General features: G+C 40.3%; 1 protein-coding gene across 1 annotated transcript in view; it reads left to right on the forward strand.

Annotated features, from left to right (window-relative positions):
* The window catches only part of COL3A1 (collagen type III alpha 1 chain), a 47921-nt gene that overhangs the window by 16197 nt on the left and 6678 nt on the right, over positions 1-25046 (forward strand). Inside the window, exons 2-41 of the mRNA XM_014266999.2 lie at positions 1650-1855; positions 3461-3499; positions 4065-4181; positions 5760-5831; positions 9006-9071; positions 9680-9733; positions 9940-9993; positions 10359-10412; positions 10570-10623; positions 10963-11016; positions 11481-11525; positions 11699-11752; positions 12688-12732; positions 13460-13513; positions 13813-13911; positions 14027-14071; positions 14193-14291; positions 15051-15104; positions 15228-15335; positions 15608-15661; positions 15780-15878; positions 16958-17011; positions 17360-17458; positions 17611-17664; positions 17777-17830; positions 18332-18385; positions 18658-18711; positions 18930-18974; positions 19063-19161; positions 19248-19355; positions 19857-19910; positions 20867-20920; positions 21021-21074; positions 21677-21730; positions 21935-22042; positions 22206-22259; positions 22745-22798; positions 23404-23565; positions 23676-23783; positions 24613-24720. Of these exons, the coding sequence (XP_014122474.1) occupies positions 1650-1855; positions 3461-3499; positions 4065-4181; positions 5760-5831; positions 9006-9071; positions 9680-9733; positions 9940-9993; positions 10359-10412; positions 10570-10623; positions 10963-11016; positions 11481-11525; positions 11699-11752; positions 12688-12732; positions 13460-13513; positions 13813-13911; positions 14027-14071; positions 14193-14291; positions 15051-15104; positions 15228-15335; positions 15608-15661; positions 15780-15878; positions 16958-17011; positions 17360-17458; positions 17611-17664; positions 17777-17830; positions 18332-18385; positions 18658-18711; positions 18930-18974; positions 19063-19161; positions 19248-19355; positions 19857-19910; positions 20867-20920; positions 21021-21074; positions 21677-21730; positions 21935-22042; positions 22206-22259; positions 22745-22798; positions 23404-23565; positions 23676-23783; positions 24613-24720 (2957 nt within the window). The remainder of the gene's footprint in view (positions 1-1649; positions 1856-3460; positions 3500-4064; positions 4182-5759; positions 5832-9005; positions 9072-9679; positions 9734-9939; positions 9994-10358; positions 10413-10569; positions 10624-10962; positions 11017-11480; positions 11526-11698; positions 11753-12687; positions 12733-13459; positions 13514-13812; positions 13912-14026; positions 14072-14192; positions 14292-15050; positions 15105-15227; positions 15336-15607; positions 15662-15779; positions 15879-16957; positions 17012-17359; positions 17459-17610; positions 17665-17776; positions 17831-18331; positions 18386-18657; positions 18712-18929; positions 18975-19062; positions 19162-19247; positions 19356-19856; positions 19911-20866; positions 20921-21020; positions 21075-21676; positions 21731-21934; positions 22043-22205; positions 22260-22744; positions 22799-23403; positions 23566-23675; positions 23784-24612; positions 24721-25046) is intronic.

Raw genomic sequence — 25046 nt, forward strand, 5'->3', positions numbered from 1 at the left:
TCCATGTGACCAAGCAAAACCAGCTGAGTGAAAAAGTGGGAAGGGAGCAGAAGGAGCAAACCAAGCTCAGTTGAGCACATGGCAATAAAGAAGGGGAACTGCTCAGGTACAAAATGAAAGGATTTGCAGAAGATGAAAAGGGAAGTTCTGTGTTATGGGAAGGGTGAAATGCAGAGGAAGCATGAGAAGAAAGGAAACACATCTAAGTGCGCACATTGCCAAAGAACATTGGTGTGGAATGGGGATACTCACCCACAAATACAGAGAGGAAGAAAAAGGAAAAAAACGAGACCAGGGTGCTAATGCAGTGGTGGAAAGATAAAAACAGAGATTAAAGATGCAGGAAGGAAAAAAAAAGGGGGGACTGCATAACCCATAGGAACAAACTGCAATAAATTTGGGCTCAGTCTCATACTAGATAATTGTGGCCATTAAAGTTTGATGATATTCAAAAATTTCTGCCTGGAACCAGTGGCAATTTTAATGTCAGAGATTTGAATTTCATCTTTTGTCATTTTCTTTCTGTTTTTGAAGGGTAGCATATAGTAGGTAAATTATCCTCCTATTAAAGTTTTAAGAATGATGTAGGCACAAAAATAGCTCTTTCTCCAGAATGTTGTTTTTATAAACTGAATTATTTTTAATTATCCATGAAAAAAAAAATCTATCTATCTAACTATCCATGAAAAAAAATTATCTAACTATCCATGAAAATCTAACTATCCATGAAAAAAATATTAAATTATTCATGACATTCAGTGATATTTATGTTTGCAATCTAAGACTTCTAATAACATCTACAAAACTTAAAATGAGCTTGTAAAACTCAAATTAGATGCTCTTAGTGCTATTTTACATTGGGTTCTTAAATGGCCTGGCTGTCTGGATTGTGTTTTTCTAGGAAAATACCATCCCAAACTTTAATGTGTCAAGGCAGTTTTTGTCAACCTTTTCATATTCATAGTCTATAAAAAGTTTGACCAGTAAAACAGCTGTTGGAAGGAATTCACAAAGCCATGAATATTACAGATGAACAATCTTTTTTTTCTGAAAAAAAAAAAGACACTTGTAACATTTGAGCAGGCCAGCTGATAGAATAATTGCAAACCATTTGGGCAATTAACGTGAGCGTTCTTTCAGATCTGTCACATACGCTGGCTTTCAAAAAGTCTTTGAAGCCCCTTGGTGGCAGCTAATAATGCAAGATGCTGGAGACAGGGGCTGGTGCTAGACAGATGGCTTATCCCACATCCATGTGCAAGTGCTCCTGTTGGCACGTGGGGCCAGTGGCACTCTTGCTGGAGAGCTTAGGCACATTTACTCTTGAGCTGCAGCAGAGAATTTGATTGTTAATTAGACAGTAATTCTGTCTGACACTAAAATTACTCAAGACAGAAGATTATCAGAGATTTAATTGGGCTTTGGCTCAGCTCCAGGAGGTTTCCACTGATGTCTGTTTATAAACTCAGAGCAGACTCTGCAATTAATGTAACAGATCCCTCAGTGCCTGAAAAGCAGCATTTAGCCTTTTGCTTCACATGCATGAACCAGGAAACCAAACAAACTATCTAACAGCTTTCATGTTACTCGTTTGTAATTTGGAAAACACATTTGAAATAATATCCAACACTATTTTTCTCTCTTTCCAGTCACAGGATGTACCCATCTTGGGCAGGCTTATGCTGACAGGGACGTTTGGAAACCAGAGCCATGCCAAATCTGCGTGTGCGACTCGGGATCTGTTCTCTGCGATGACATCATCTGTGATGATCAGGAGCTGGACTGCCCCAACCCAGAGATCCCTTTTGGGGAGTGCTGCCCAGTTTGCCCACAAACAACAACACCACCTCCAAGAGTAAGTTTATTCTCACTGTTGTTTCTTTGGTCTCGCTGCCTTCTTAATGCACATCAACCTCAAATCATTTTGGCTTAGACATTCTTAAATGCTTTTCTTTTCAATGCCACTTTCTGAATTTAGGCAAATACTTAGGATGGACAATGCAGCTGATAATATTAAGTCTTCCAACTCAGTTTTGTGTAGACAACAGGCACCAAAATAGTAGAAAGGGACAGAGGGCAGCAAATAGGCATTACATTTTTCATTTTATGGAAAAGCATAGGAATAAAGCAAACACCTTATTTTTGACTTAATACTCAATCCATATCGATGAAAATAATGCCAACACAGAGTCAAAGAAAATTAGAGAACTTTAATAGCATCTCTGTGTCTTCATTTCTCATCAACTCAATTCTACATCATCACAGAGTGAATTTCCTTTTGCAGTCTTATTGCTGACTTAATGCCCTGTAAAGGAAAGGTGATTGTACTGTACATACCTAATTTATCATCATCTTTTTATGGACACCAACATTATACAAACCAGTTGCAGCAACTTAGCCTCAGGAAAATCAAGAATGTTAGTACATGCCAAGCCCCCTTCCTAAGTCTTTCAGTGAGTGAGCCAGCTATCTGAGCTTTCAGCTTATCTGAACATTTCACCAATGTTAAAGATCCATGAGGTTCTGTCAAAGTACCTAGGCTGCCTCATTAAAAATCCTTATCTACAAAATAAGAAAGAGATGTGAGGAGGAGAGAGAAGATGCATTTCTGCAGCTCTACAGCACATCTGTTTACACATGGATTGTCACACACAGATATGTCACACACAGATATGTCACCTAATCTTATTTGCACCTCACTTGCAGTACTCCACTGGTCCCAGGGTCCTCTGAGCTACTTCACTGAACATGTTGAGAGGTGGAAATGAGTGGTATTGAAAAGCATGTTGGAGATTTAAGTACACCTCCCTCTCTTTGTTTAGAGACTCTTAAGTTCTGGAGTTCCTGATAATGAAGAACATGTGAACTCTTCACCCAGCATCTCTCTTTGATGTAGCAGTTTGGTCAGGCCATTGGAAGCTGTCCTGATGACCTTGGATAGTGTATAGGGAAATGCTATCTTGAAAGATCCAAGATTGTTTCAGCTGAATATTCTTTGCTACTGAAGGTAGCAGCTGAACACAAAAATTGAAAATCCAGTTAGTAACATGTAACTGAATTATTAATTGAAAAATAAATAAATTGCATCAGTAGATCTGAGAATTTAAAATTAGCTCATCACTTCACATGCTGGTGTGAGAAGGACTCAAGAAAACTGTCACAGCATTCCACAGTGGGATTCTGTCCCAATGGCACTCAATGGCAAAGCTGTACTGAATTCATTAGTGCCATGTTCTTGCCTCTAGGGGAGGTGTAATTCTATAAATTATCCAAGCAATAGTAGCTTGACTGACCAAAAACCCTACATCTTTTAAATATCCTGAATAAGCATTAATGGAATTCATGTGAGAAAACTATATCAAATGTTTAAGCATTTTGCTCTTCTTAATGTGTACACATTTTTTGATTCTGTTTTTTTATTTAATTACCTTTCCTTTTTTTTTTTTTTTTTTTTTTGTAGACTCCTGGAGTAGTGAGCCGAGGCCCCAAGGGAGATCCTGTAAGTGCAGTTTGTTTGGGTTTTTTTTCCCAAGGAAACCAACAAAATCAAGACCCCATTCCACTAGTGCTATATATCCCATTCAAGCTGCCAGGATATCCTGCTTTCATTGATGTCTGAACTGTCTGCAGCAGGACTGTATCATATAGTTATTTTGAAGCGGAGCTTTAGCTTCAACAACACTCTCAAAAATTTAAACTGAAAGAACAGAGTTTAGTCCAAACTGTACTACATTTGTTATATTTTGTTGTACTTCTTTAAAGAAGGAGGAAAAAACATCTTTAAGTCTCTACTAGCAGTAATAATTTCAGATTCAGGAACTGAACTGCTAAATATTTCTGATGAGTTTGATTATGTATCAGTTGTAATTAGGTTTCATTAACCAAGTGTTTCCATGTGTGAATTTTGTCTGTCTTTCCTGAATGTTTGGTTGTGGCCTTGTTTAGGAGAGCTTTCCCACCACGACACACAGCCTTTGTTATGAATGGAAAGGTATGTCCCTCCATGTCCGTGCAGCTGGAGGCGAGTGACAACATCTGTATCTGCTGTGTTTGTGTCTTTGCAGGGTTCTCCTGGAGTTCCAGGCAGAAATGGTCCCCCTGGCCCACCAGGACAGCCAGGGAGCCCTGGAGCTCCTGGGCCCCCAGGAATCTGCCAGTCGTGTCCCAGTATAAGTGGAGGTGTAAGTCACTGTTATGTTCAGCTTCTCCCTTGGTGCTCATAGCCATGCAAAGTAATGCTGTAGGCACCTGTCCCCTACACCTGCTCAGGTGCTTTGCTTTTGGTGGCATCCATCCCATTTGTGCCTTTGGGAAACAGAGATGGGTGGTATGTGGGGTTTTGCTGTTGTTTTGAGGGTTTGTCCATAAAATTTCTTTGAAGTGCAATTAAATGCAATTAAATATATGCCTTACCTTACTTTTTAAAACTTTTGGGGGCTGATCTGCTGAAGACTTTGGTAACTCAGAAATAATCTGATCAGAAAGAGTCTGATGGAGAATTTCCCCATAAGCTTAATAGTTAGGGAAGTCTCCTATTTTCCTATATTTCATCAATCCATGTTTAATAACAGAACATTCCAACAAGACTAGACTGAAGCACTGCTCCTCTGCTGGCAGGGAGGTGCCATGCAAGTATTATTTGTCACGGTGCCTCTTTATTTCTGGTTCACTGGATGCTGAAGTCACTTCAGAAGATCTGGGCACACCCAGCAAGAGAGCTGATTGTATCTGAAGTGAATCAGCCCTGAGCCCCAGGCCGTGCTTTGTTACAGGGTGACACTGTCATCCCTGCAGGCCACCAAGCCCAGGGTGCAAGATGGGATTTCTTTAGCACAAAGCTGATAAATAGTGCATGTTAAAATCATTGCTACTTTTGAGTACGCTGATTATAACTTCCACATATGCTTCCCACTCCCAGGTAAGCCAGAAGGTGAGGCAAGATGTCTCATTTTTATTTAATCCTGAAAGGGATTGCCTCTGCAGGACTGAGCTGTGGATCACTTTACCAGTCCCAGTGGGCACCAGTGACACTGGTTTGGGGTTTGAGAGGCAAACACAGGAGAGGAAAACAGGCTGAATTAGTCCTCCATTCCAACCCTGTATCAAAGATGTGCTGTTGGATCCTGACCTGGTTAGTGCAGGAGCTGGATCCACAGTGCTTTGGGGGAACAGGCAGAACACTGCATGTGTTCAACCCTTCCTGCTCAACCACCTGTGGGCCAATAATGCATCACTGCACTAATGCCACATGATTTGGCTGCCTGCTCATGTGAAATGAGTCATTCATTAGGCACAGGTAAAAGAAATCAGGAAAATTATAATGATAATAATAAACAGCTGTGCTCTTTGGAGCAACAACAAATATTTCATCAACATCCTTGAGAAACAACTAAGTCCAACAGAAAAGAGACAGAGAAATTGGGGAAAGGAGCTAAGAAGGAGTCAAACCAGAGTAAAAGGAGAGAGAAAAGTAATTTTGTGGTTCAGCTAAGGACAAGCTGTCAAGAAGAAAAATGAATGTGCCCAGCATGGGGAGCTAATGTCACCATGACCTCAGAAAGAAGACACTATCTGGGATTCTCTTATGTAAATATATGGCAGCTATAGGTCAAGCTAGTACTACTCAGCAGACACAAATGAGTTATTTTCATGCATTTACTGTACCACTATAAAAAATACTTGTATTGTAGCAATCACTTATTTTTCTTTTTTTTTCTTTTTTTTTTCCTCTTTCTTGTTTTTCTCTATTTCTTTTACAGAGTTTTTCTCCACAGTATGACTCATATGATGTGAAGGCTGGTGGAGCTGGTATCGGGTACCCACAACCCATTGTAAGATGATAGAGCTTTTTTTGTGTCCTTTTTTCTTTTTAAAGAACATATTTTCTGCTCATAGATTATACCTTGGATGTGTATGTATCCTGATTTTAATCTAACAATGTAAGTTTTCATTCAATTATTGCCTGCAAGTTCAATTTGATGTAAGGTACCAGTTTGTTCAACAACACTGTTGTAGAAAGTAGCTATAGATTATCTGGATTTTTTATTTTCCACTTTCTTTCTTCAGTTTCCTACCTTCCTTTTCCTGATCTGTCTGTGATTCAGATTCTTACACTACCTAAATATTTTTCCTTTTCTGTCTCATGTACATTCCTTGGTTATCTACTTGATATTCTTCCACTAATTTCTTTCCTTCCTTCCATCAATTTTTACCTCTTCCACTGCCTTTAATCTTCCTTCACCCACTCAGTATCATTTGTCTTTACTGAGTATGGTATTCCACATGCTAACTTTTCCACAATTCAAACTTGCCTGATAACAAGTGAGTAAACCCTTCTTATAAACTTTGTTCATCCCAAAACTCAAAATATTTTCACTTTTTCTTTTTACAATCACCATTTTTTTACTCACAGCTACTCAGACTGTGTTCTAAGGATGCTGTATCTACCTGCTAGACCTAGTCCAAGATTTTCAAGTTTTTAAGTGAGAAAAAGCATGGACTGCCTCTAAGAGCTGTACCTGAGCTATGTTTCATGTGTAATATAAAACTAAATGTTGCAACTGATTATTCTCCTTTTAGGCACTGGGATTTAGAGATAACATGAAGTGTTCTTGATTCAGGCAATCTGCTACAGAGAGGGTGTGGTGAATTGCTGCTACTGGAAATTGGCTGCGCTTCATTAGGCATAATCACTATTTTCAGCCCAATTCTGCATAACATGGTTTGGGTATCACATGTTGCAGCATTGTAAGGCTGTTCCAAGAAAATTGAAGGAGGAGAGGAGAGGAGAGGAATTCCACTCTATCATCTTGTGAAATTAGGTTCACTAATTATAACAGCTCTTTTTCCTGAACTAAAGTCATTATTTTCTCACATTTATTTTAATTTATTTCTACCTCCCTCATTTGCTAATATGATCATCCATGCATTTTTCTTCAACCATCCATTTTTGTCCTTGTTTATTCATTTATTCATATTCACTCCTCACAGTTTTCACCCACAGCTGTCATGCCATCCACATTCTGCTACTTGGTGCCTTAATATGGGATGTGCTGAACCAAGGCAGATAACAGAGGCTCCTTCAGTTAACAATTATTGTTAACTCGTCTCTATTTTGGCTTTTTTCCTGGAAGTGACTAGTAATTTCTTGTGCTCTGACTCCTGGACTTCGGTTAAAAAAAAACCACCAAACTACTTTATTGAGCACCCTAGAATATCTTCAGGGTTGTCTGTATATTTTCAGGTCATAAAGGCTTTTATATTGTATCATAGCATACATGACCTCAAAGCAAGTACCAGCAGTTACAGGCAGATGTGGCTGAAATCACTAAAGCTAAATAACGTTTATAATTTTCATTACATAGACTAATTTCTTTATTATTTTATAAATTTATCAATTTTAATTTAAATACTCCTAATGAATAAATATCCAAAAAGAAATAATTTGGAATACTAGCAAAACAATAATATATTGTAGCAACGTTGGCTGCGTGTGGTTACCATGCCTGGTATTTCCTCAGTCACACATCTCTCTATTGCTGCATTCATTCCCATGGCTTTGCACCACTTGTAGACTGGTTTTGTGTTTTACATCACAGTTTCTCTTCACTTGCCCATGTAACCTCCACATATTGTCCTTGTCTCTTTCCACCAGTGCACATTCTCTAACTGGAGCATGCTCATCTGTTCAAAATCTGGAAATTCTAGCAGCAAGCACACCCGTAACGATCAGTTTATCTCCTCAGTGTGTAACTTGAAAAAGATTATATCTCATTTGTTTATAGCCACATGTCTTATTGATTGATTGCTGTTGATGGCTTCAATTCTGGTTGGATCTATAGCTACTTTATACCAAATGAGTTCTAACAATTGACAGGGACTGCTCATTGTATTCATATCAAAGGCAGCTACATTTCCCAAACCCTCACAACTCTGCCTCTTGCTGTACTTCTCTCCTAGAAAATAGCAAATATTAACATGGCACACTTTTTTAGACAAAAGACAACTGTGAACTAATATTACTTATTTTTGTAGTATAGTAAAGTACTGTCTTGCATATGCCAGTATAGTACAGCAATACTGATAATCTTGTATTATGAAAATTAGGTTCATGAAATGACATGAAATACATGACCTTTTCTGACACCATATGTCAAAATCCTGTGAAATACATTCCATGCAATATTAACCATGGAATATTCTGCCAGTACTGAAGCACACAGTGATCCTCATATCATCCATATATGTGATTATTCTGGCTGTAGGAAACACATGAAGAGTTTAATAAAAGCTTTCTTTTAAAGAACGCCCTATAGCTGCACTAGACCACTGTGCTAACTTAGAAATGTTTTCTGTTTTGCAGTATCAAATGCTTCTGTGGTTGTTGGTACAAGAAGTAGAAATATTGAGGTTTGATTAGTTCAGACCTCATTTCTTTCTTATGGCTTCGTACTGTTAAAGCTCAGAAAATATTTCACTGATGGAAGTGTTTGCCTTACTGACTACAACAAAAGTATGGCCTTAATTCAGTGTATCCCTAGGTCACGATGAGTCTCTAGTGTTGGCTAATTAAGCTCAGTTACATGGCAGAGAAGCTGACACTCATTTTCTCTGTCTAACAGAAATTCAGTTCTATTTTCCATTCTTCCCCTTCAGGCAGCTGAAAAGGAGAGTTCTGAGCATCCCTCTGGGGTCTAGAGAAGGGCAGTGGTGTCTCAAAAATTAAAAGTTGCAGCTCTGAAAACTCCTTGGGAGTATGTTAGCCAAGCTTGCAAGGAGCAACCCAGTGAAGCCTTTTCTGAATGGACAACTAGACAATAAATTTCTTCAGCACTGTGTGAATATACTGCTGCTTCCTTTTTACTGCACCAAGTGCAGGTCACCGAGGATTTTTCTCTGAATTATGTAAAACTTTATTTCACAGTTATTGATGGCTATTGCAACTATATTAAGTTCCATAGCTATATTACATTAATGTAACTACTGTTTTTTAATCTATGCCGTAGAGTGGCTTTCCAGGACCTCCTGGCCCCAGTGGCCCCCCTGGCCCACCTGGACATGCAGGTCCCCCTGTAAGTAACATTTATCTTCTTGTAATCACCTTGTATTCTTTTATATGAGCTCCTCCTTTTCTCTGTCATAAATATTAAGCACCTTTCCAACTGATAAATCTGGATACTATGCTGAAGAGTTTTATGAATAAATGTCATTTTGGGCTGTACCATCACCAAGACTCAAGAGCTGAGGTGAATATACTGTGCTTGCTTAAATCCTTGTGTACCCCTTGAGATTTCTGCAAGTCCATGGATTGTCATGGTTAACATTATTTGAAGTCATGCCACTGCCTGACATCCTGCCGACATTCCCAAATGTCTATACATGCAAAATATTAACAGGAGGTAAAGGAATAGGGGATACACATTCAGTGAACACACCAAGGGTCTGAGTTTTTGAACAACCATCTCCTTTTGGAGGAGCAGATTAATTCTGTTTTCAAGGAGGCGTGTTCTACCTCTTTCTGGTAATTTCACCTTTGGTCATCTGTTGACTGATCTGACTACAGTTTTCCTTACAATTATGGGAAATTATATAGAATATATAATTATATAAAATATAACTGCACCGTGGAATGGTGCATGTAGCTGTTCACATCTTGACTGAGTTTTTTGCTGCATTCCAGGGCTCTGCTGGATACCAGGGCTCCCCTGGAGAACCAGGACAACCTGGCCCTCCCGTATGTACCCACTCAGTAGCTCTGTGCATGTTAAAGACATGAATCTGTGTCACCAATGCAGTGTGTGGAAATTTTGCAGTTTATCCTAGTTGTTTATTATGATGCATGTCAAATGTACAAGTATTTGTTATGCCTAATGCATTTTTAGCTTGAAGAAGACTTAATATTTGTTATTATTGTGGTTAATATTAATTACTTTTCTACAGGGACCTCCAGGCCCTGTTGGAATGATAGGCCCAGTTGGTCCACCAGGAAAAGATGTAAGTTTACTATTATTCATCCCATTATTAATAAATAGGAAGAAAAAAGTTCATTAAGTTGCAAGACAACAGAGAACAAGAAAAATAAGTTTTCTGGAATCATCTCTTGTAAAGGTTGTCTTGAAGTAGCTTAGAAATTAACTAGAATCTTGTTAAAAGCTGAGTTTATAAATTTTGGCAGTCGTTTTGCAGGAAGCAGTGACAGAGTGAACTATCACCCTGGGAGGATTTGCATGACCACCACTATGTTTGGTGGAAGTTTCACCTGCTTACTCCAGCTCACCTTGTTCTACCTCAACTGGTGCTTTGCCAGTAAGTCAAGCAATAAAAAAAGACTAAACAAAAAATTTATTTTCTTTCAACAGGGAGAACCAGGAAGACCAGGCAGGAATGGAGACCGTGGAATTCCTGGATTACCGGTATGGAAAATCTCCCAGTAACAATTGTATTCTAATCATAGGTTTTGTTTTCCCATATCAAGTTAGTCAAGTGAACATGACACATAATGAAAGTTGGCTTGTGCCCTTCATACAATAAGTACATTATTTATTAATCTTTCTATATTTATGTGTTTAGGGTCACAAAGGACACCCTGGAATGCCTGGGATGCCTGGGATGAAAGGCCAACGAGTAAGTATTGAGTATATTGATTATAGCTCACTCTGTTACTCTCCTTGAATGATGGTGTTGCACAGTTGTGGTCTTTCAGTCATTTCCAAGACTGAATCATAGAATTAAAGTTAATTTCTGCACAATGGCATCTAAACTTCCATAACAAATATTCAATTTTTTTTCTGGTTACCTCAGTTGTAGAGCTCGATCCCTAATACTGAAAAGGGTTCCAACAGTTGACAGCACTCATTATTGAAAATATGCCCCTTTTGAGGGCTTAACATTTGCCAAAAGTATTCAAGTTTTCCAGAATGCAGGAGGAATAAAATTCACAGATATGGTTTCACTTTCCCACAGGGTTTTGATGGAAAAGATGGTGCCAAAGGTGACAGTGGCGCTCCTGGTCCAAAGGTAAAAATCTAGAGTGTCATCTTTCTAAGTAGGTAGAGTAATGACGCCATTATTTGTTGTACAGCTGTGCTTTGCATCTTAAACAATTAAAAATACAATAAGCATTAAAAAACCACATTTAATTCCTCCATGAAAAGAATACAAATCATTCTGAAGGAGTTAGTCATTCAGAACCACACCATGTCCCAATTTTCCAGCCGTAATAAACATGAGATACCAAAATGAAGGGACAAGTCTTGGTCATCTGACTTTCCTGCATAGTATTTTGAAAGCGGAGTCTTTCTGACTTTTATTTCCTGTTTAATTTTTGATTTGACACTTGTTTACACTTCCCAGAATTCCGTTCATGCTCAGGATACCCCATAGAAAGGGATAACAAATTGGGCTTTTTTCTCTGTCTCTTCCCCTTGAATAAACCAAAAAATGTTCTCACCAAAGTTCATTTTCTTTTCTCTCTGTAATAGGGTGAAACTGGTCTTCCTGGAGTAAATGGAGCACCAGGCCAACCGGTAAATATGTGCATCCTGGAGTGTTTAAATGTTAACTGAGTTGTTCCTCATCCTTTTAATTTTACCACATGCAGTGGACTATAGTGAGTTACACAAATAAGAGCAATGTCTATTTGCTGAGCCATCTGATTTTAGAGGCCATTTAACAGATTCATTTTTACTATGTGTTCTAGGGACCAAGAGGTCCAGCTGGAGAAAGAGGAAGACCTGGGAATCCCGGTGGCCCTGTAAGTAATTGCAGACATTGCTCTCATCCAGAGGCAGCACATATTTGGATTCAATATGTTGAGAATTCCCTACGTCCTTAAAGCAGTTGTAATGTGAAGGAGTAAAAAACTATATAGCATGAAAAAATCTCACATGAGAACTTTTCAGTCCCCAATTAAAGATGTAATGCTTCTAACCCACAGCACGTTCACTACCTTATTTCCTGTTTTGCTTTTTGATATGATTACACATTGAGGAAGAGTTTAGTGTTTCAGCATAAGCTCAGGTTTGGCAAAGAGAAGCAGAGAGGAGGAGTAGAAGCAGAGAGTGGCAGGGGACGGTAGAGAGAGGGAAAAAATGCAATCTCAGAAGTAACTTGTGGGAAACTATAAAATTCCCCTTTGGCAGGTTAGAGGGTACATCCCTCGCTCTGAAGGAACTCTTATTTTATAGCATTCAACACAATCTACAAAGCAGTTTACAGTCAGCCCCTTGTGCAGACACTGCATGATCTGAGCAGAGGGTGTGGTCCAATATGGCTACAAGACAGGCAACAGGGTTTAAGTCATCTGTTTTCTTCAGGTTTTTGGAGTGAAATTTAGTCTTTTATGTGAATCAGAAGTAACTGTTACTTTGAAGTACACATCTATTGCAGTCTTACTTATTCACATAGACAATGTGAATGTAGCTGTTATTTCTTTAAGCAGTTTAATACGAATGTATTTTTACATCTTCCTGTCACAGTGCAAGTCACGTGAAGTATTGGATATTCCTTCACAAAATATTTAGTTAATCATTACTTTGGAATTTCTCATTTAAGGAATCCTTGGGTTTTGGTCAACTAAGTGGAAAAGAACAGACACAAAAATACAGTTCCAGAGTCATGGACAAGAAAGGATGTGGGTTCTGTGTCCAGGGTAGGGCTCTGTACCTAACACCTCTCTTCTTTCTGTAGGGTGCCCATGGCAAAGACGGATCTCCAGGAGCAGCAGGCCCACCTGTAAGGCAACTTTGACTTTCAGTATTTGTGTTGCTTTAGTCCAATTACTTCTAGCAGATGTTCTGCAGTGCCAGCAAACCCAAAATTGGGGTGCACTTGTTCAAGAATGAGCATTATATTTATTTGTGTTTCAGTTGTGTATATTTCATTGTTTTGGTTAATGTGCTTAAAGGACAAAGGGCAATAGGAGAGCTTTAACACTGTAAATCAGGAAATGCAAAAATCCAAACCCAGATTATTCTCAGAGAACATATAGATGGATGGAATTGCTGCACTACATGAAGATCAAATTTTGAATGATCTTATCAAATAAATTATTCTGCTGTCCGGAGTTGGCAAATATTTTTCTTTTCCATCTGCCTAGAAACCTGAGCATGTCCACTTGGGTGTGTAACAGCTGCATTGACTTTTTCTCCTTCTTTTTTTATAATTAGAACAAATTTTGAAAGTTTTTTATAACTTAATCTCCCTAATGATAGATTTAATGTTTTTAAATTTAAAACACAGAAATTCAGCTGAACATGTAAAAGTCAGGGTAACTGAGATGTAGGTGTGATATTTTAGGACTAGCCAAATCTCATCTTTTACGGCATGATTTATATTTGCTAGTTTCCAGGTGTTTCCTTACTCAGAGAAAAATCTCATAATCAGACTCCCTTTTTTAACTTAAGATTAATTCCATATGGCTTTTACTTTTTGCATTAATATTATTTCTTTCTCTTTTAAGGGTCCCCCAGGTCCCCCTGGAACTGCAGGATTTCCAGGCTCTCCAGGTTTTAAGGTATTCAACTAAAGGCACATAACTACATGGGATTTGGTCCTTTCTCTAGTTACACAGCTGATGTCACTCTGCATCATTATTTTATGAGTCCTCCTTTTCCTGGCTGCTATTACACTGTTTGCAAGCCTAGAACAGATGTGCTGTATGCAGCATGAGACAAACCCAATCCCTCATCACTTTCGTGAATGCCCACAACAAAACACCACCAAGTGGTAGAAACCATTAATTTAATGCTGATTGCCCTGGAGATTACTAAAATGCCTTCATTTTCTGATTTTACTGGGGTTTTTTTTCCATAGGGTGAAGCTGGTCCTCCTGGTCCTGCTGGTGTTAGTGGTAGTCCTGGAGAGAGGGGAGAACCTGGTCCTCAGGGAAATGCTGGGCCACCTGGGCCTCAGGTACATCAATAGCACTTGGGACCTGAGAGGTGCTGTGCCACCTGCTCTTCACAGAGCCCTTTGTTCTGGTCCTGGGTTAGCTGAATTGGTTACTCTGTTAAATTTATTTTTCCAGGGCCCTCCTGGAAGAGCTGGAAGCCCTGGCAACAAGGGTGAAATGGTGGGTACTTCGCACATCTCTGCCATTGCTGCACTCTGTTGGTGAGGGTCACTGTTTGGACTGGGTAGAGTCCACCAATGGCACTCTCTCTTCATCTCTGTCTGTTTTTCTCTCTCTGCAGGGACCTTCTGGTATTCCTGGTGCTCCTGGTCTGCCAGGAGGCCGTGGTCTTCCAGGTCCTCCAGGTGCAAGTGGAAACCCTGGGGCAAAAGGCAGTCCGGTGAGTTACTAATGGTATTTACACTGCTTGTACCAACAAATATGGTGGAAGTAAGCCTGATACCATTAAAAAAACCCCATTGATCTTCTCCTATTTACTTGAAATAGTCTAATAAATTATTTTAATATGAAAATAGGAAAATATTTTTATAAATATATAACATATTTTGTTTCATACATATAGGTGTTGCTATATATAAACATTATACGTAAATATGGTGATAATACCTAACTGATTTCCTAAATTATCTACCAATTCAGATACAACAAAGATACTGCTTGTGTAAATCGGCTACATCAAAAAACCCCACATTTTACAGTCTTATTTTCACTTGTTTTAATTCCCAAGGGCTGAGTCCACAGTCCACTAAACACCATGAGTTGTATCTGGTCTTTCATTGTCACTTACCCCAGCAGGCCCTTTTCTTACAGCCTTACACCACATGTAGCTCTTTGTCAGGGACTTTCAACAAAAGACTCAATGATGTCTGAAATAGCTCAGGAACAGACATAAAATTTTACTCAATGGTGTTTAAGATTGTATCGCTTCTTTCCTTTACTGCATTTTTAAGGAGTCCCATGGCTTTCACTTACAGGTTCGGACAGCGCATGCTGATTCCGTTGCAGAATGATAAATAAAAAACAATGAGTTAATAATTTGAAATATAATGTCTACTTCCTAGTATTTCAGTGTGTCTAGTAGCTCTAGAAAGATGCCCAGCTACAACCGATAATTTTAATGGGATTTTCTACTTTTTAGGGAGACCCTGGTAAGGATGGTGCAAAAGGAGATCCAGGCCCAAAAGGCGAGCGTGTAAGTGATTTCAAATTACTTCTTTCAAGGAAGCCTGAACCCTGAATCTTTCCCCATACAAAATCTGTTTGTTTTTTTGGAGACTTCCAACTCCCTGATGGGCTTGGTTTCTTTTGCTGCCAGGGTGAAAACGGCACCCCAGGTGCTCCTGGGCCTCCTGGTGAGGAAGGGAAGAGAGGCGCAAATGGAGAACCTGGGCAGAACGGAGTACCTGGTGCCCCTGGAGAAAGGGTGAGCTATGGTACATGACCTTTTGAGCCAAGACAGACACAGAAAATTCTGAAGTTCAGAACACTTCCAGGAGAAATTTGGCTCCATGTATCTTCTCAGAAAATTCCAGATGTGAACTGGGTTGCAAAACTGGGGAGAATTCTTATCTAGTTTCTCCTGAATTGCAGCTCTTGGATCTATCTCAGCTGGAAAAAAATAGTTTAGAAGACAACCCAGTTGCTATTGCCTGTGTCATACTGCCTGTGATCCATAATTTGTTTTTTATCTGGCAGGGCTCCCCTGGCTTCCGTGGCATGCCCGGTAGCAATGGACTTCCAGGCGAAAAGGTACAAATCTTCCTCCAAAGGAATCCTCCAAACTTTTGGAGAATCCATGTGACTTTGGATGGACAATTTCAGATTCAAAGCTGATTCCTTGGCTGTGGATCTCCACATCTCTTTCCAGGGTCCTGCAGGTGAGCGTGGCAGCCCAGGCCCCCCTGGCCCCAGCGGACCTGCAGGAGAGCGTGGACAAGACGGAGGCCCAGGTCTTCCTGGAATGAGAGTAAGACAGGACATCTCTGAGGAAATGGGTTAAACTCTGTTAGAGATGGCTCATCTGAGCTGATGTGGTAGAGGAGTCCAAAACCAGAAATCCTTTCTATGAGTTCCTTTAGGCAGCAGTAGCATCCATTCATGGTGGGACAGGTAATGGAGCAGAGTCACAGGGCATTCCCAGGACACTGCCACCACAGAGTCAGGAGGCTTTGGGAGGCTCCCAGAGCATGCCAGGCCCTGCCATGAGAAATGCCTTTAATATGAGTCAGCATTGGGTGATTTTCTGCATTTCTTTACATTTCAGCAAATTCTAACATTAGGTATTACAGGATTTTATTTAAATATGTTTCTATTTCAGTTATTACGTAAATAGACTTAAATAATTAAATTAGAAATTAGATATTTCAATATACATGAGTATTTTATTTTTTGCTTATTTTTAATTAGTGCAAACAAGCTGTAGGTCACTTTTCTACAGTACATATCAGTAAGATAAGTAAGATTTACATTACAGTACAGATCAGTAAGGCCTATTGTGCAGACAACATCTAAGTGTACATGGAACAACATTCTACGAGCTGTACTAATAATTAACAACTCCTAACAACAAATAGATTGACATTCACAAGCCCATCTACAGGCCTCCAGGAGCTAAACAAGATTTTATTGGCAAGGAAAATTAACTATTTAAAATACAACAAAAATAATATTTAGAAATTTAAACAAGTTAATTAAAAAGTGTTGCACATTGTGTTGCTTTCAGGTAGAGGTGTGTAGTCAGAATTGTTTCTTTTTTTTTTCCATCTAAATATGGTTTTCTTCCAACATAATGAAAGAAATTTTTTTTGTGTTAGTTGAATAATGTCTGGTGTCTTGCTTATATACAAGTCTCAGAAAAAAACAATAAACCCATAATGGCAGAATTTGTTTGCTTTCTCCAATTTTCACCCTTCATGGGCTGAGGGAAATGGGAAGATCTTTATTAAAGAGGATGATAACAAGCAATAGTTTCAATATTGAATTGAGACTTCATAATGTGCACTTTAAACTGAAGTATAACACTTTTTATTTTCCTTCAATTTGCAGGGCTTGCCCGGAATTCCAGGAAGCCCTGGAAGCGATGGGAAGCCTGGCCCTCCCGTACGTACATTGTGCAAATATTTTATCCCAGTCCTCCTGCTGACCCGACCCTACCCTAATCCCACAGCATCCACATGACAGGTTGTTATCACAGCCAGATTTATTCCCTCCTCTCTGTTTGCTTTAACTACCAGAGCCCTTCTTATGCTGCATCATTGTAAGAGCAGCCTGCAAACTCTGTCATTCGGTGCTGTGTAAAATACAGAGTAGATGGGCCACAGTTGCAGTACAGAACACATAATGAGTTTTGAACAGTGTCTCCCCCTCACTCAATGTTGAATGAGTCCAGGGAATTGCTTTATTTCACCTCACAGATGCCACATCTTCCTTTCTTTTTGCTTATTCCAGGGCAATCAGGGTGAATCTGGACGCTCTGGCCCACCTGGCCCTCCAGGCCCCCGTGGCCAGCCTGGTGTGATGGGTTTCCCTGGTCCTAAGGGCAATGAGGTGAGTGGGATTTCTCCTCTTCTGTGCTGATGCTTGATGAGTCAAATGTTAAACTAAATTGCTCCACAGTGGGGCTAGCTCATGCTGCTGCTTTAGACAATTGTCACTGACCAGAAACAAGTATTTCAAATGTAGTCTTTCTTTTTTGTAAGGGTGCACCAGGCAAGAATGGAGAAAGAGGCCCTGGTGGACCCCCTGGACCACCTGTAAGTTTTGCTAATATTTTGTTTAATAATGACACAATATTAATAATAACTTGATGAGTCTTACAAAAGTGGTATCACTTTCTAACCATAGCCTAATTTTGTCTTTGAATAGGGTCTTGCTGGGAAGAATGGTGATGTTGGCCTTCCAGGTCCTCCAGGACCTACTGTAAGTGTGGTGGGCCCATCTGAGGCAATGACTGGGGGTTTGGCAGCTACAGATAGAAACTGGGAATTTAGCAGAAGCAAAATATTTTTAATGATATAAATAAATCTCCTTTATGAAGACAAATAAAAGAGCTCTTCTTTGCCATTGTTTTAATGAACAAATATTCAAAACTTTGGTGGGAGAAGCTTGAGTCAGGTGTACTTGGTATAGATTGAAATGAAAAGTCAATTTAGAGCTCTTGGTGTTTTCTAGCAGAAATGTATTGTTGCTCCCTTTAATGTTTATGGCATTTCAAACTCCTGTCAAATTAAAATGTGTCTGCTGAATCACATCTAAGAATTGGAGTGAAAAGAGCAAATACCACAACACCAACACACATTGGTTTTTGAGCTTGTGCAATGTCATCATCAGGTGTAGATTAGAGGTGGTGAGGAGGTGTTTATATATTAAAGTGTTCTCAGGCAAGTTCATGGATTTTTTTCCTCATTTGTTTGATTTTAGGGTGCTTCTGGAGAGAGAGGAGAACCAGGACCAGCAGGCCCACCTGGCCTCCAGGTACTGTGTGTTCATTGTTTTCTGATTCTTTTTAATAGAGTAACACACATAAAATTAAATATATATATATATATATGCATGTGAACATTTATATTGGAGTGCCAGATATCAACATGTTTTGAATATAATACAATATAACAGATCAACCACTTTACAAAAGTTACAAGGAATGAGTTGGCCACACTTCTTTTTGTTAAAAGCAAAAATCTGAAGATGGAAAAGGCATAACTTCCTTATCTGTGTACCATGGATAATGCTGTTCTTTCATATAGGGATTGCCTGGTGGACCAGGACCAGCTGGAGAGAATGGAAAGCCTGGAGAACCAGTAAGTAGTAAATTCCTTTTTTTTTTTTTTAAGTAATAAAAATTAATGAAAAGTTCTTGCTAAATTATGGTTTTAAATTAAGACAGCTCTCAGCTCTCCTCAGAGCAGCAAAGTCTGATTTGGGGGAATAATAGAGGAGTGCCAACATAGTGCCAACCACAGTGCAGATGTACTAAGTAAAGTTCATGGCTAACTTACATTTATTTTCTCTGAACCAGGGGCCAAAGGGTGATATTGGAGGACCTGGATTCCCAGGCCCTAAGGTAAATAATAAAGCAAATTTTGTAATGACATAAATTAATTAACAAAATATGAGCCTGAGAACAAAGAATAACTCATTTTTTATCACAGGGTGAAAATGGTATCCCAGGAGAACGTGGTGCACAAGGTCCTCCAGGACCTCCTGGAACAAGAGGTGGACCAGGTCCTGCTGGCACAGAAGGTGCCAAGGTACCCACAGAATGTTTCCTTTTCTGCTATTCTGCTACCATTTGGGTTAATTCTGTTTTTTCTAATTATTTTTTGTTATTCCTTAGGGTCCTCCTGGCCCACCTGGTCCCGCTGGAGGCACAGGACCGCCTGGCTTACAGGGAATGCCAGGAGAAAGAGGAGCTTCTGGAAGCCCTGGACCAAAAGGGGAGAGGGTAACACACACACACTTTTGATTTTACACTGATTTAATGTTAGTGTCCCACAAGGCACTGGGTTTGTCCATGTCTTCACTTTGGCCTGATTTCAGAGGTGCAGACTCTGTAGCAGCACTGTTGATTTAGCAATGGGATGTGGGTTCTAGATATTAAAAAATATGGGATTTCTCCCTCAGTTTAATCCATGCTAGATAATTTGCTGCTGGGTGTCTTGGGGGATGGGTACATCAAAAGAGTTCTAATGAATCTAATTAATGATGAGAATAGTTCATACCATGGAAAGACAATTTGGCCTGGCTTGATTTTGAATCAATTTGGGTTTTTTTCTCATCAAAGAATGTAGTATCTGATGCTGAATACTGGGCAAAATATCATACCCAGTTTCATTAAGAAAACCTGGCTACTGAGAGACCCTCGGTATGAGATCCTCCCCCCAGTTCAGGTTCACCTACTCATGCTTCCTTTCTGCTCATGGTTTTTATGTCTTAAAATTCCTAGGGAGAACCTGGTGGTAAAGGTGCTGATGGCCTTCCTGGTGCAAGAGGAGAGAGAGTGAGTATTTAAACATCCAACAGTTTATCCATCAGCTTTACACAGCCAGCTCTTAGAACAGGAGTAACCTCACACTGAATAATGCTGTCTAGGACAGCTACAGTTGTTATCTCATTGTGCTTCACTCCAGCAGTGCAAAACTGGGTTTGTAAACTAAATTAGGCCTAATACTGGTTTGTGTGATTACCTCTCCTTGCGTAAATGTAATGGAAATTTTTGGAGAAAGATTGTAGTTGACTGGGACAATGTTTTAGAGGGAAAGAAATCATGTTTTAGAGGGAAAGAGAAAATCTACCTGACTGATGTTATAATGAATCACAAAAAGACATCGGTAGTGAATATTCTCATACAGAATATTCCTACAGGTTACTAAATATGATATATGTATACATCTATATAGCAAATACACATAAAATAGGCACTTGAAATATATACATCTATCAAATCACCACCTGCAGGCAGTATATACATGAAAGTAATGAGGGATGACAAATGTAAAAATGCAGCTTGGTTGAGATGGAGGAAATATAAAAAATTTATTTCTGACCATAAGGTACAGATTAAATTTTCAAGCAAGAAATAACTCAGGGAGCTAGCCAGGAGATGCTGAAGAAATGTGCATCAACTATCTAACTGAAAATTAGGGCAACAGGTCACTTTTATTGTAGATTAGTGAAAGGGACCTAATAATTTCAGGTGGTTTTGGATTAGGTTTGGATGGTGGGGAAAAGAAAGACATCACTCAGTTGGAGATCTCTCACACTGCAAAGTGGTGTGATTTCAGAGCATCACTCCAAAACATGGTGTGCAAATGCACTTTGGCACTGTAACTTGCTTCATTTAAGTGTCTTTGGCAACCTGTTTGTGCTGAAACACAAACACTATCAAAACAGAAGAGTTAACACTGTCATATTTTGATACAAAATATGTAATTTTCTCATTTTCCAATTGTTTAGGGCAATGTAGGTCCCATTGGCCCCCCTGGTCCTGCTGGCCCACCTGGAGATAAGGTAAAGCACGCTCACAAAGGGGTTTGGACTGTAAGGAGTCCCGGGGTGGCTGTCTCGGGGGAGAAGACAAACACCCCGTGACCATCCTTGTTCCCTGCAGGGAGAGACTGGCCCAGCAGGTGCCCCTGGCCCGATGGGGTCACGTGGAGGTCCTGTAAGTGACAAAACCTTTATTTTCTTCCTGTATAACCTCACCATGCCTCCTCTTGCCTGCTGTGGATATCAGTGCTGCACCCTATCAGCAATATACATTGCTCGGGTTGTAAATAAACCAAGCGCATTCAGCTCCTGTTGACTCTTGGGATTAAAAGTACCAAAGGCTTCAGAAAATCAGGGCTTTTAACATTGCAAAGAGATCAGAGGGCTGTGGTGACAGGGCAAGGCAGGAGTGTGAGCAACAGTCATGTCCATCTTGATTTAAAGTTAAGTAAACTTTCAAAAAGACTCCTTTTTTGTATTTATATTTTTTATATTTACACTCTGGGATCTCAGTTGAACACCACGGATTGTGCTCAGGGTTCATACAGGTGTAGCTGAGTTAAGTTTACTCCATTTTAGACAATTATCAGTTAATTCCTGAACAGCTCTGTTTAGTTCTTTGGAGCAAAAGTTGTTTTGGATCAGATGTGTGGGGTTTTTCTCCAAAGGCTGGTAAGACAAAGAAACTTCGGCAGCCTTAACAGCAGCATTCTCTAATGCTTAAAGTGAAGTTTATCTTTCTAACATCTTCCATTGCTGACATGTGGTTTTCTACAGGGTGAACGAGGAGAACAAGGTCTTCCTGGGCCTGCTGGCTTCCCTGGAGCCCCAGTAAGTGTCTGCACTGCTCTTCCTGCACTACTCACATAGGACAAATGGCTTTGTCCTTCCCCTCCTGCACTGGGGCAGTAGAGTTCAACCGCATTCACACAATTTAATAGTTAAATTCCCTTCAGATGAGTACCTGGACAGCATTTCTTGTCACAGTATCATCTGCTTTTTTAGTGGTAATATAACACTATAATTTTTCTACAGGGCCAAAATGGAGAGCCTGGTGGCAAAGGAGAAAGAGGCCCCCCTGGTCTGAGAGGAGAGGCCGGACCCCCTGGAGCAGCTGGTCCACAGGGCGGCCCTGGTGCCCCAGTAAGTGATGGCTGTTCCTTGTAGCTGTGGAGGGGTTTCTTCAGCCCTCCCTCAGCCTCAGTGGGCCCAAGTGCAAGGAGATGAACTGCCTGAAACTTACTGTCACTTGCTATAATTTCAATCTTTATAAAATCCTTTGCTTTATCTACTTCCTTCCATGTAGGGTCCACCTGGTCCCCAAGGAATAAAAGGAGACCGTGGATCTCCTGGCGGGCCTGTGAGTATCTCTCCTACTTAGTCACTGCTAAATGCCTCTATCTATTACAAAAAATGTTACCTAAATGAAAAATAAGAACTTCAATTACTATAGTATTTACAGTGCAAGAATATTTAAAGTGTTCTAGAAGGAGTAATTAAAGTAGAAGTCTATAGTGATCTGGATTACCTCAATTTTAATATAAGGTGCCAAAATAGCTTTTGACACAATGACCCAAAGCTCTGCAATGGCTTAGCTCAACAGTTATTAAATTTACTTGCCATCTTTGCCAACTATCTCAAATCCCATTAACTCAAGTTTGAGGAGAGTCTGTGACCTCCTCTTACAAAAAAAAAAATTGACTTTTGGTTCCGTGTCAGGGCATTTAATTCAGGTTTCAAACAAAACATGACTATAATTTAAACATAGCAGGTATGTAAAAATCAATTTTTTCCTGTTTTTCCAGTTCTCAGAAAATACCAACTAAAAGTATTGATCTCCTCTAGGGTGCTGCTGGTTTCCCTGGTGCCCGTGGTCTACCTGGTCCCCCTGGTAACAATGTAAGTTGGTTTATCCCCTTTTTCTTTTAGTCCTACTTTGTGGATACATTTAGACATATATTAATATATTATGAAAAAACATTCTGAACATGATATTTGTACTTCAGAAAAAAATCTGCACAAAAGAGTTTATCCTCCTTATGGTATAGAATAGAAAGCAGGATTTTAATTAAGGTACCATTAGAGCCAATGCAATTCTTTGGCTCAGCTAAGACCATAATGAAAGCCATTTCATTCTGTACATGTCCAAGACACCATATTAAAGGCATATGGCAGGAGTGATTCAAGAAAGCAGAAGGGCCTGCGGCCTATTTCCAGTTTCTGTGGTGGAGCCATGAGTAAGGAATGTGTACCCTGTGTAGGATGCATTACAGGCACTGGGCATCCAAAATGTGCAGGTGTATGTCCAGACAGCGGGGATAAAAAATGCCAGCTGTGAAAGGGATACATAAAAGGATTCTCTTACAACACCAGATCAGATTTGGGTGCACAGGGCTGGACCCCAAATCTGCCTTCAGGCAATGACTCAGGTCTGGCTGGCTTTCATGAGACCAATGCCAGTGCATGTGTGCAGCTCACGCTTTCCTTCTTAAAACTCCTTACAGGGTAGTCCAGGTCCCCCTGGTAACGCAGGCCCTGCAGGCAAGGATGGGCCTCCTGGACCCCCCGGTAGTTCTGGTGCTCCTGGAGGTCCAGGACCTGCTGGAATCAGAGGTGAGCCCGGCGCACCAGGAGAAAAAGGGCCCCCAGGAGCCCGAGGAGAAAGGGTAAGTGTCCCTTCAGCCAGGAGCCAGGGATTATATCTGTCCAGAACAAGCAGCCACCTATGGAATGTTGAAGGTGCTCCCACTGACTGCAGTGACCTTTTCTCAAACAGGGGGCTCCAGGTGAGCCAGGTCCTCAAGGCATCGTTGGTGGCCGAGGGAACACGGGTCTGCCGGGCCTGCGTGGCCCCAGCGGCCCACCCGGGATGGCAGGGGCCAAGGTGAGAGCCCTCCACTGCACCTGCAGCCTCAACCCAACACAACCCCAACCTTGCTGCTAAAATTAGCATAGAGAGGCAAAAAGTGCTAAAAATAGCTTAGAGACACAAAAAGTAAGGAATGTATTGGAGGTGTGGGGGGGTTGAATGCTTTCTAGTCCAGAGATGAGTGAATTTACAGTTCTGTTTACATTCATAAGATCAGGCTTTTAAATGGCTGGTATCTGGCTGCTGTGGGATGCAAGGCTGTCTTTCAGATTATATTATATATATGATATATCTAGGAATATATTACCCACTCCACACACTTTGGGAGGATCATGAGGAGGAGGAAGCTGTAACCTCTCCTGGGTTCAAGATCCAAGTCACAGTCTCACCTACCACTAGTTCTTTACCCTTGCTTAATTCTCAATATGTTTCTTGCTTAAATATTATGACTCAAATAGAAAAGTACCCTCACCTCCCTTCAGAAAAGGTAGAGTGAGGCTTGGTTTGTATTTTATCACTAATATAGGGATAGACCAGCATTTTTTGGTTAACAGCTTTGGCCACTGTTTTTGGGCACATAAGATATATATCTGTTTATTATTTCTTAGTTGTCAGTTAATGAGGAACATTCAATGGCCTTGCAGGAATATTACCAGCAATGAAAAGAAACAAGTTTGGCCAAGTTTCTACCTCTTGTTTTGCGTATTCACAACCAGGAAAGCCACATTGGCCCATCACTTCATTAGGTCTCCTTCAAAATCCCTGCATAGTTAATAAGATGCAAAATGCACTGGTATCTCCTAAAAACATTATCTGCAATGGAATCCTTTCTCTTTTTGTTCAGGGTGAAGATGGCAAACCAGGCACCAACGGTATCCCAGGAGAACGGGGTGCTCCGGGTCCCCAAGGTCCTATTGGACAAAGAGGCTTACCTGGAGAGCCTGGCAGAGATGTGAGTGGATGGGATTTCCATGCTACCTTGTGAGTTAAAAATGGGAGCTTCTGGGGGCAAATATGCTTTAAGATTCACAAGGCAGGGGCCTGGGCAGATTCTGCCCTCCTGTAAGATGTGGCCTCCTGTCCCTGCTATCCCATTCCCTGCCTGCAGACATCATCTGTCTCGCTTGGAACTGCACTGCCTACAAAATAATGCAGGTCTTACAGGTCTTTTAGGAGCCACTCCACCTCCAGGAACTCTTTTCTCTTGAAAACTCTTTCTTTGATGAGCACTGCTGAAACTTACTGGGAAACAAGCTGTCTACTGGTCATGCAGTTTGT

The sequence above is a fragment of the Zonotrichia albicollis genome, chromosome 10 (genome assembly GCF_047830755.1).
Source record: "Zonotrichia albicollis isolate bZonAlb1 chromosome 10, bZonAlb1.hap1, whole genome shotgun sequence".
NCBI lineage: Eukaryota > Metazoa > Chordata > Aves > Passeriformes > Passerellidae > Zonotrichia > Zonotrichia albicollis.